The 12,806-nt window shown below is 36.7% G+C and overlaps 1 protein-coding gene across 1 annotated transcript in view; it reads right to left on the bottom strand.

Moving 5' to 3' along the window:
• Positions 1-914: 914 nt before the first annotated feature.
• LOC150089536 (G protein-signaling modulator 2-like) overlaps positions 915-12,806 on the bottom strand; it is a 240,318-nt gene continuing 228,426 nt past the window's right edge. The window contains exon 13 of the mRNA XM_090390018.1: positions 915-1,259. Within this exon, the coding sequence (XP_090246144.1) occupies positions 915-1,259 (345 nt within the window). The remainder of the gene's footprint in view (positions 1,260-12,806) is intronic.

The following is a 12,806-nucleotide window of genomic DNA, read 5'->3' on the forward strand; positions in this document are numbered from 1 at the left end:
CATATTTACAGGTTGTTTTTTTTAACATTTAATAATTATATATGAAAATCCACCAATTATTGCATAATGCAGATACCTATTACTGCACTATTATTATTAAATGATTTAGCAATAATAATATTGCTAAATTCTGAAGAGCATATATAAAACACAAAACAATATGGAAAAATTATATATTTTCAAAAGTCAATGTGAAACTATAATTTCTGACACACTAGTTTTAAACTCAGTGGATGCATAACACTTGAAGACTGCCTACATGGCCATGGGCCACACAATGTGAAGCAGTGGGCCTGCATGCAGCCCACTGGTTGGATACCCCTGTCCTATATTAATTTCATGATATTATTTTAAATAGTATAAAAATATACTATTCAATATTCTTCAATTCCTCAAAATAATATAAAAAAATAAAATGAATATGCACCTTCAAGTCTTTTCAAACATTGCTATCATTAACATAATCAACATGTTGCATTTTCTGCATATGTAAATTTAATAATTATTCAGTAGATGACTAGCTCAAAATTGTTTTCTCAGTTATACACAAAAAATAGTATTTCATAAGAAATATGAAAATTTGATAATTAAAATGTGAGTACTGTTCTACTTATAACAGTAGGAATTCTAAAATAGAATTTGCCTACAAGGGCAGGTACTATAAAATTAGAATACTCCCTAATTTCTTCTTTCAAATATCCACTAAAACAAATTATAAAAATTAATAAGTCTATGTATACCAGTCTTTGATAAAGAACTTCTTTGGTTAGTATACCATTTGAAGAGCTCTGCATTTATATTTTCTAAAAATATAAAGTGATGTAAACAGTTGTTTCCCCATTCCCAAAAAGAAGGGAAAGAAAAAAAAAAAAAAAGAGCGAGCACAAATCGACTGAGTAAATATTTTATGAACATTAATGTTTTGATGGCTGTTTTTTAGAAGCAGCCTTGAGACTTGCTCTGAGTAGACCACCAGACCGAGGCAAGCTGCCTGTACTCTTGCCACTACTGCTCCTGCTACTGCTTTCTCCATTACTGTTTTCCCGTAAAGGTTCAATACATTTACCAGGTAAAACAGATCGCTGATCTTCAATACGACCAGCCTGGAACCTCATGATAAGGCTGAAAAAGTCCTCATCAGGAACTGTAGGTGCATTATGGGATGAAGGACCACCCCTAGGAGAACAGGAGTCTTCTCGCATTGGTGGTCTTTCATTTAGATCTGGCATACTGCTACGTTGATCTTCAATTCTGCTTGCCTATTAAAATAACAATAAATTTCTCAGCAAGTTTCCAAATTTACAACTGTAACAAAAGTATTTAATGAATGTAGATTCATATACAAAATCCTTAATGAAGTTTTTAATAGGATTAAAATAATTGAATACTAAAGTTGAATCTCCCAAATCCAGTAATTCATTATCCAGCACCACTCATTTTCTGGCTAGGTTTAGCAAAATCGGCAAATTATGTCTGTACAAGTGTGTTTAAGGGCCCATCCATTTTTCACAGGCTGAAAAACCCGGGAAACTTTGATGACATTTGAAACGAGATCTCTCCAAATGAGTGCTAAGAATTATCACTCTTCACTAGTCTATTTGCCTTTCTTTGCTTTTTCTCTAGAAGTTTTATTTCTCTTTCTTTAGATGTAGCCACACACCTGGATAAAATAATCTAAAGTGTGGTTGCCCCATTGTTTTAAAAAAAAAAAAAGGTAAAGTGCAGCCATTATCAACCCACTGCAGGATGGAAGCCTCCTCAACAATTCATGCTGAGGGAAATGGATCATAATCTGCCACGCTGGTCCAGTGTGGGTTGGCAGATCGATCGTATTCAGCAGTCAGGGGCTTGAACCCCAGTCTACTCAAAGAGTGTGTGCTACTGAATAAACAAAATTCACTATTATTCTCTCTCATATTAAGTGTATACAAAGAGTGACTTGAAGAAGAGGTATACAGCTATCTACATTGGGAAATCATGTGTTTTATAAGACACTTGACATTGTGATGAATCTTTTCCCCATTCCAAAACCTTACTTAGATCGTTGTGTGTGGACAACAAGCAACATTTTTTTCCCTGTATCAAAATACACTCTATGCAGTATATTATATTTTGGAAATGGAAAATCATTAATTTTATTTTTATTCAACTTTTCAATATGTACTGCATATTTACTACATTAAAATAATTTAATGACAATGGACAAATATTACCACAAAACATAATATATTATGAAAGAAATAAGATTTTAATCATCAGCAGCAATAGATGCAAGAGTATATGCTTAAATTTCATAATACTTAGAGAATTTACCTGATTGCAAGAAACTAGGCCATGTAAGCAGTGACACTGAAAACTGATGGAGATAGGAAATTCTATTTCAAGTTTGAAAATAGTTGAGAAAAATCATTGGTAAAGGAGTATAAATAGGCTGCATGGATAAAATAATCCAATGTTTCCAAGGATTTGCTTCCTCTTTTATCAGTGGAAAGTGATTGCAAAACATTCCAATACTAATGCATCCTCTAATACATATGAGCTGAAGGCATAGGGACTGCAGAAAATAAATCTGCAGAAATTTACATTTCACTTCAATGCTACCAGAAATATTTATTAATGTTATGTCTGTTGTTTGTTATTTGGTTTTTAGGAGCATTAGCAACTAAGGCCATATTGCTCAGGGGATATGCGGTGGTCATTCCTTGACCTTTCCGCATCCTCCGTATTTGGTGGTCACGGGCTCGAACCCCGGTCTAATCAAGAAGCGTGTGCACGCACTGCTGCTCCTGCTCACCTGGCTACGGAGACGCCTATTTATTAATGAGTAATTAATTAGTAACTACATGTTATAATCCAACCCTGTGGTTCTTCATCAGTAGATGGAAAAACAAAATTAATGATTAGTCATTACATAGTTTAAAAATTAGCAATGTTTTCTTCCACATAACATTTCCTTCCAATTTCTCATTTCCTATTCAGGTAGATATAGTTTGGCAAGCTTGGAGAGATTAGGTTTCATTAAATGGTTTTCATATTCACTTAAAAGTCCAAGTTAGCTAAAATTCTATTGACTTCATTAGCATCTCAATCAAATGGGGATGTATAACAAGAAAACTGAAGCCAGCTGGAGTTGTAAACATTAAAATTACCAAGGAAAATTACCTCACCACTAGGTAAGTTAGAATGGAGAAATGTTTCAAAGAAGGGAAGTTAACCCTTTGCAGTCTGTTGTCACATCAGGCACTCCTTTCTGTTTTGTCAGTTATACAGCCTGTTTTCCCACTCTTTCGGTGTAATTATTGAACTTCATAATTTATAATTAATTTATACTTCATATAAAAAATTTGGCAAACTAATTGAATGTTTACATTCAATTGTTAACAGCCGATGGCTGTAGTTTTTCTTCGTTTTTAGTGTTCATTGTGTATTTACTCATGGCATTAACATTTCATAAAGGCCTTTTTGATGAAGAAACTGTTAGAACTTTACAAATCAGTATTTGATTTACTTTTGTCCAATAGTGATGATAAAGTTATTTTTGATCCTGACAATATATCTTGTAGCAGTGATGTAGAAACTGATGACAACCTGTCACCCAATGCTAGTGCGGTGACACTTAGTGGTTTGTTTGTTGTTTGTTATTTGGTTTTTAGGAGCATTAGCAACTAAGGCCATATTGCTCCGTGAATATGCGGTGGTCATTCCCTGACCTTTCCGCATCCTCCGTATTTGGTGGTGACAGGCTCAAACCCCGGTCTAATCAAGAAGCGTGTGCTACGCACTGCTGCTCCTTCCCACTTGGCTACGGAGGCGCCCTGACATTTAGTGGTGACACAAAACTTCTTTTGGGTCATGAACTGGATCTGGAGCAGTCAATCCCACTCACTAGTGATTGTTGTACTTTTCAATTTGATAATTTTTAAGAGTTTCATATTGCTTTCTCACCACTTTTAACCTCTCCTTTACACAAAATTGTGATGAAGGAGTTGCCACTGTTATAGTTAAATATTTACCCATAAATCAAAAATGTGTATATATAATGATTTTTCAGAATCTGTATACAGTGAAACTTCTCCTAACGGACACCTCTCGTTAACGGACATCTCTCTACAACGGACATTTCCAAATTCCCCAACTCACCTCCATTGGTTTTAACGTGTTTTCAGCTTCTGTCTAGCGGACATTCTCCGTAACGGATGCGGACAGGCAATCTGCACAGTTTCGTTTAGATTAGCACTTAATTTGATCTCCCCATAACGGACAGCAGGCGATCTCACGGCCCTTTTTCTAGGAACTTTTCTTCCACGTATTGCCTTAATCGTGTGTTTATTTTCTATTTCCGATTCTCTGAATTTTATCAAGGTTTACGTCGTGGTTCTAAACCCTTTTTCAAGAATTTTAAGGCACGTGTAAAACTTCTGATGAAGTTTTACACGTGCGATATGGTCGGCCGTTCGTCTTTTCAGTTTCAGTTTTCAGTTTTGTTCAGTGTCGTGTGAAGTGCACAATGTCTTCTCGTAAACATTTAACTTTAAAAGATAAAGTCGAACTCATTAATGCGTATGATCGGCAAAAAAATAGTGTTCACAATCTCGCTGCAAAATTCAAAATCGGGAAGACGCAAGTAAGCGACATCCTAAATAAAAAAAAATGAACTGCTCAAGCAATTTTGGCAACACGGAAATGATCAGGTTCAAAAATCATTCCCGAAAACTGTTGGACTTCAAATTGACAATGTTACGTATGAGTGGTTTTGTCGCGAACGTGCTAAAAAAAATTCCCATTAATGGGCCTATCATTAGGGAAAAGGCTTTGGAGGTTGCGAAATCTATGGGAGTAAACGAGTTCAAAGCTTCTGTGGGATGGCTAGACAAGTTCAAAACTCGGCATAAAATTTCTTGGAAAACCGTAAGTGGTGAAGGTGGATCTGTTGATACTTGGGTTGTAACAGAGGGGACCGTCAAATTGGAAGATTTATGTCGTGATTTTGAAGCTAAGGATATTCACAACTGTGACGAAACAGGGTTGTTTTTTAAAGCTCTTCCTGAAAAAACAATGAGTCTAAAAAACGAAAAGTGCCAGGGCGGAAAAATTTCTAAGGAACGCTTGACTGTACTATTGTGTACAAATATGCTGGGAGACTTTGAACAACCTCTTGTTATAGGAAAACCACAAAATCCTTGTTGTTTCAAGGGCATAAAGTTGAATCTTTTGAATGTTGACTGGAAGTCTAATAAAAATGCTTGGATGACACGAGATATCATGAGCGAATGGATAAGTCACTTTAACCAAAACACGATTCGTCAAAACAGAAAAATTATTCTTTTCATGGATAATGCTGCATCTCACCCACACACACACTGAACTGTCCAACATTCAAATCGTTTTTCTGCAGAGTGTCAGCCCTTGGATAAAGGGATAATAAAACATTTTAAACTTCACTACAGAAAACGTGTTTTAAGACATCTCATTGCAAACATGAACGATGTAACATGTGCGAGTGACCTTGCAAAGGAAATCAGCATCCTAGATGCGATTCAATGGATTTCCTCTTCAGTAAACGCAATTAGAAAACAAACTGTCGTGAACTGTTTTGTAAAGCCTGGCTTCTCAAACGCAAAAATTGAAGTTGTGAACAGCAATGTGGAGCACCAAGAAGAACAAGAACTTCAACATCTATTAATTATGTACGATACTTCCGCTACAAGTGACCCTGGCTACAAAGATATAGACTCGAACCTCACTGCAGAAGATGGTGCTCTAGATATCAATGACATTATCATCGATATTTTTCAAGAAGTTTCTCACGAGGATGAAGAAATGGAAGGAGGTCATTCTGTCGAAGAACATATTAACGAAGAACCACCGATGAAAATAGAAGAAACGCTCATACAAATCAATCGTTTAAAATGTTTTTCGCCGCTGAAGAAGATACTGAAGGACTTTCTATGGTTTCTTCACTCCAAACAAATGTAATGTTAAAAACAAAATTATCAGCCGGAAGAAGGTGCAGAAGAAAATAAGTGATTACTGTATGTATTTTTCTTAAGATAAAGTCATAATATGCATAGCACAATTGTATGTATATTATTTACAAAAATATTGTGCAAAATCTGTATATAATTTAATTTAATTTTACATTAAACGTTTAACGATTTTACTTTATCTCTTGTGTATGTAATTGTATATTATTTACAAAAACATTGTTCAAAATCTGTATATATTTTAATTTAATTTTACATTAAACGTTTAACGATTTTTCTTTCTTTCTTTTTTTTTTTTCTCCCTCAGACTTCTTGTTAGCGGACACTTCTCTCTAACGGACACATTTTCGTTCCCCATGGCTGTCCATTAAAGGGAAGTTTCACTGTATATATATCAGAAGCTGTTGTTTTTATTTGGTTTTTAGGAGCATTAGCAACTAAGACCATATTGTTCCAGGATATGCGGTGGTCATTCCCTGACCTTTCCGCATCCTCCGTATTTCGTGGTGACAGGCTTGAACCCCAGTCTAATCAAGAAGCGTGTGCAACACACTACTGCTCCTTCCCACTTGGCTACGGAGGTGCAATATATCAGAAACATGTGATTTCACTTCCTTCTGGATTTCAGCAATTTTAGGTTTAATTGTTTCATGCAAGGCTGAGGTAGCATCGGTTGGGATTAAGGCTTACAATACCGGTATCCCGAGATCCCGAATACCGGTCATTTTTTTCTGGTATTCAAATACCGGTATTAATACAAAAATACCGATTTTTCGGTACTAATTTAATGACATAAAGGTTATAAAATCACCTTTATGTGATTATGACGTCTTTATCTGTCTACTAGCAAATGTTCAATAAATCATCGATAGGACACAATGCAACATTGCAACAAGTCCACAATTCTCGGACAACTTCATGTCAGACCATATCGTAACTCCCAAGTCCCATTCCTCCACTACTAACTTTAGTTCAACTCCACCAAGTGTATAAGTTATTTTGGGGTTGCTGTTCCCCAGGTGTAAGACCTTACATTTTGCTGAATTGAAGCATAGCTGCCACTTTTCTGACCATCCCAGAAGTCTATCTAGGTCACTCTGAAGAAACTCTGCTTGGCGGCGATCATTAACTACTCTACTGATCTTTACATCATCTGTATCACTCTATATCCCTTCATAGATGTCATTTAAGATAATAAAAAACAACAATGGTTCCACACATTATCTAGTGCAGTGCATAATTTCTCTCCTGGAAACGAAAGATATCTTATTGAAAATTATAATGCCTTCTCAGCTCTACAGGAATTTGCCACACAGGTTTTCACAGACGAGGTGAATTGCTGAGCTGACTTCTATACTCAACAAAGCTACTTTTTTTTTTTTCAAAATTTAAAATAAATAAATGCACAAGGCATAATACATAACTTATTCTCAGTTGAGTACCACCACCCAGACAGCACTGTTATACTCAACTGAGAATAAGTAACAATAGCCTTCTCTATTAGTGAAGAGTTACTTATTCGAAGTAGTGCAATATCATGGCAACTCGTCGTGAAGGCAGAGCACAATATGAGAAAGAGCAAATGATGCCTACCACAACTACTTTGTAGTTTATTAAGAGTTATCTATGGTGTATTTAAACACCGATATTATATAGATACCAAAACTCTTAAAGTATTATGCCTTGTGCATTTATTTATTTTAAATACTGACATCTACACCTCTTGGCATCTCTCATATTGTGTGATTAACTTCACAACTGGGTCGTCATGGCTGCATTACCAGGGTACCTGCCCACCCACTGATGATCGGCCAATAGCCGTGAAACAGTGCTGTCTGGGTGGTGGTACTCAACTGAGAATAAGTAACAATAGCCTTCTCTATTAGTGAAGAGTTACTTATTCGAAGTAGTGCAATATCATGGCAACTCGTCGTGAAGGCAGAGCACAATATGAGAAAGAGCAAATGATGCCTACCACAACTACTTTGTAGTTTATTAAGAGTTATCTATGGTGTATTTAAACACCGATATTATATATTTTTTTTTCAATAATAATTATTATTTTATCATTTTATCTAATTAATTTATATTATTATCTTTTATTTATTATTATTTATTTTTCTTTATTTTTTTATTTTATTTATTTTTTTAAACGTAATAATATTTTGTCCATTAAAATTTTTTTTTTTTTTTTTCTTTTGCTAGCCCCTTAGGGGCTAGGATTCACTGGTCTCCAGTTTATTACAGATGGGATTTTAAACTGCATGTACCCAGATTTGGACTTCCTGGGTACGGGAACTGCTGGCATCCATTACTTTCTGCAGTGGATGCAGGATTCTTTGTGATATTTACCGCTATACTTGATTATAGGAGACTGCTGCACCTATAAGACTTGTGCTTATTCCTATGGGTGCTTAAAATATTACATTTAGTTTAGTATGTGTGTATGGTTGGGCCCGCATCCTCGTGGCATGGACGGGTACTGGGAAGAAGCCTCCCTAGTGATCGCTGCTTCCTGGTAGCAAAGCGGCCAGAAACAGCTAAACAACACAACACACACAAACTACACTCATTTCTGGCCATTGAATAGAGTCTTGTATATCATCACAGAGAACCATGGCGGAGATAAACTAACGTTTAGGGGCTGCCTTGCATAAGACACAACACATGTCCACACAACAGTCGTCCCAATACTGATCCTTGGGAACCCCGCTTCTTACATTAACCCAATCTGAGGAATAACCATTTATCACAACCCCTGCCTGGTGCCCTCAAGCCATCGTGCTATCCATCTAAGGATTTTCCCTGATATCAACCTGCTTCTATTATAAAGTAACCGCTCATGTGGGACTGAGTCAAATGCTTTGCTGATATCTAAATAAACAATGTCGAAATTATTCTCTAAATCCAGCTCACGAGTGATCATCAGAATGGCTAACCAGATTTTAAACATTATTTTTCCTTTACAAAACCATGCTGTGTATCCTACAGAATTCCATTTCCATCTAAATGATCCTGAATTCCACCCTTGATCATTGCCTCCATGATTTTCCCTATTACTGAAGTTAGACTGGCCGGTCGGTAATTTCCCGTTACACTCCTAGAACCGCCTTTATGTTCCAATTTACACCAATCCAACGGAATCTCTCCTGTCCAGTGATGCTCTCATAACTAGCCTTAATGGTTCAATGCACTCACTTGCCGCCTCCTTTAAGATTATAGGGTATATGTCATCAACCACAGGAGCCTTACTCGCTTGTGGGTGCGAAAGTTTTCTCGTTAAATCAACACGTGAAATTTGAACATCATTAATTAATTTTTTTTCAATTTCACTCCCATAATTTCTCATTGACGTGAAGGGTTTTTCTTCTGTAAATATCAATGCAAAGTAACTGTAGAGTTCATCTGCAACATCAGTTGGGGTATCTAATACTATCCCGTGCAATTACATATGCGTCCGATCTGATTTATCCTTCTCTTTTTTGCATTTATATATGTGAAGAATTCCTTAACTGCACTCTTTGCTCTCTTCTTTATTCCCCACTCTTTTCTCTCTCCTAGACTCAGTAAAGATGCTATAGTGAAAATTATACTTCGCTGAATAACACATCTTTCTCCTTCAGAAAATGAACATAATTCAACCATGGAAGACCAACATGGAACAGAACATCACTGTTCCGCAAATTCTTTCCAAAATAAGAAATTGCCCGACTCCAATGAGATTTTAAAAGATGAACTTGAGTCGGAAATTAATGAAATACTTTTAACTATTTTTGCTAAAAAAAAAAAGGTTCAGAAAATGGGCCTAGAAAATATGCACTGAGATCGTCTACGATTATCTCAGTACCAGAATAGAATCCGAAAGGGCATTTTCTGCCGCTAATCAAATATGTACCAAAACTAGATCCATTTTAAACGATCATACTATTGATTGCTTATGTTTCTTAAGAGCTCACTTTATTTGGACAGGTAGTGCGGATGCTTAAACATAATTAAACATATTGCAGTAACAATATGTATTTTTTGTTTTTAGAATAACTGTATTTTAATGATTTTTTTCAGAATATTTATTATTGCAATAAATGTTTATTTAAAACTTGAATTCAAGTACAGTGGACTCCCGCTAATCGGAACATCCGCCTAATCCGAACACGTTTCGGTCGGCGGAGAGGAAATTTTTTAGTTCGCAAAATATACGTTTTTTGTATTTTCCAGTTAAATTTAAATGGCATTAATGGTACAAAAACATTTAGAATTACACAAAACAATTGTATTTTATTGTAGTACTGTACTAATACAAAATTAATAAATCAGTGTTTGACATAGCCTATTAAAATTACAGATCTATACTTACACACCAAAACAGGAACAAAAGTCATTTTTCAGAAGTAACAAACTCTGTTAGTTTCTTTTGACGTAACGATGAAAATCGGCTAGATGATGTATGTTTCGCTACCGCTTCATGTAGTCTGCTGGTGTAGCGCTGGGATGTTGTTCTAAGTAGAGTAAAGCGAGGTCAAGGGCCGCTGTCGCGTCTGTGTGCGACACAAGCTATTCCGCAGAAACACCGGGCTCGTCATCACTCCCGTCATCATCCTGCTTGGAGTCTTCTTCGGTGACAGCTGCCACAATGTCCTCATCCGACAGGTTTTCATGACCTATTCCATCCGCTGCAATCCACTCATTAACGTCAGATACTATTGCTTCCTCGCACCTGGGAATTTCCTGTACGAGCTGAATTAATTGTTCTATGTCATTGTTTTCGTCAGTGCTATCGACAAAGCTGAGAGAGGGCCATAATTTCTTCCATGATCTTTGTATGGACTGCTAGGTTACCCTCCCATGACTCAGCAACCCAATATACAACATCTTTTAAGTTCACTTGTTTCATTTTCTCATGTAAAGAAAGTGAATTGGTGTTATCTTCTATCAAGGACCTAAGATATTTCTTTCTGTATGCAAGCTTGATAGACTGTGACACCCCCTGGTCCATGGGCTGTAATAACGGTATTACATTAGGCGGTAAAAAAGCTGCCTTTATATCCCCTGATGTCAACTCGGAAACGTCTGGGTGGGACAGCGCATTGTCTATGAGGAGAATGGCACGAGGTGGCAAATCATTTTCATTGCTGAAACGTTTCACTGCTGGGACAAATTGATTATGAAACCACTCAATGAAAAGCTGTCTGTTCATCCAAGCTTTTTTTTGACTTTTATAATGAACTGGAAGATTGTTAATGTTCATATTTTTAAAAGCTCTCGGCTTCGCTGATTTACCGATCATCATCAAAGGTAGCTTGTGATTTCCTGAAGCATTACTACAAGCTATCAACGTCACTCGCTCCTTATTCATTTTAAAACCTGGGGCACACATTTCTTGTTGAGATGCTAGACTTTTTGTGGGCAAAGCCTTAAAATTTAAACTTGTCTCATCAGCGTTATATATCTGCTGAGGTGAATAATGTGATACCAAATCAGCGAACTCACCCAAATATTTCTCTGCTGCAGCATGATCAGCTGATAATTGCTCCCCGGTGATCGTTAGCTGGCGAATCCCATGGCGCTTTTTCCAGCGATCAAACCAACCGGTACTCGCACTAAATGATTCATCACCTTTCATTAGTTTGTTGAGATGAATGGCCTTTTCTCTAACAAGAGGTTCACTTAGGGGTGTTCCCCTTCCTCTTTCCTGAGTGAACCACGTGAATAAGGCTTCATCAAGCTTGTCAAACGTTGAGGGCCTTATTGTTTGTCGAATTTCAACTGATTTTTCTGAAGTAGAGGTACAAAACTGCTCGATCTTTGCGCGTTTTTTTTTCCAGTCAGTTACTGTGGCCTTGCCCACTCCAAACTCTATTGCTAATTTCGTTGCACTTTCCCTCTTGTCCAGCCTTTTCAAAACTTCCAGCTTATCTTTCAACGTACACGTTGTGTGTTTCCGTTTCGTGGCCATTGTGGCAGCAGACGGAACTAAACTAAACTATAAAATGTAATGTAGAGCGAAGATATAAACATTCACGTTTAATGCACAATGTCGCATGCAATTAGTCATAGTGTGGAGGGGGGTTTGCTTCCGGTGTGTTATGCTCGCGTACAAACGCTAGTAGGCTTACTACACACTCATTCCTTAATAAACCAGACCTGTTTTACTGCTTGCTTCTGCATTATTGCAGTTATTCAGCTAATCCGAACAGGGCTCGGTCCCAATTAGTTCGGACTAGCGGGAGTCTAGTGTAATTACAGTATTTGTTTTTTTCCTTACTTTACTGACCTAACTGTCATCCAAATTTATTGAGAAAAATGTTTGTTTTTGGAATACTGGTATCCCAGTTTCATAAATTAAAAATACCGAAATACTAAGGCTAGGGCTTACAACACCAGTCAAAATCTTAGTATACCAAAATATTAAGATTTTGACCGGTACTGTACAATACCTAGTTGGGATACTAATTGAAGTGTTACTAGATTCATTTATGGCATATTTCTTTTCAAAAGTTGCTAGCACAGTTCTGATCCTGTTAGTAATAGAAATGTTCAGTTTGACTGAGACATCTGTTTAGGTTGCAGCTAAGGCTGTTCAAGAGAAGAATGTCGCATATCGTAATTGGCTCATATCGAAATCTCCAGGTTCATTTTCTGCATACACCAAAGCTCACAACAACTGTAAAGTAGTTATTAATCAGTCCAAACTAGATTTCAAACAGGTTAAGAGTATAAAACTTGCTTTTTTTTTTTTTTTTTGTCCAAATGGTAGCCATTTATTCTGGTCACTTGCCAAAGCTATTGGCCACAACTTTTGCTCATCGCTGTTCCCACCTCTGT

Source organism: Mastigoproctus giganteus, chromosome 2 (genome assembly GCF_048544385.1).
Source record: "Mastigoproctus giganteus isolate SK-2022 chromosome 2, ASM4854438v1, whole genome shotgun sequence".
Taxonomy (NCBI): Eukaryota; Metazoa; Arthropoda; class Arachnida; order Uropygi; family Thelyphonidae; genus Mastigoproctus; species Mastigoproctus giganteus.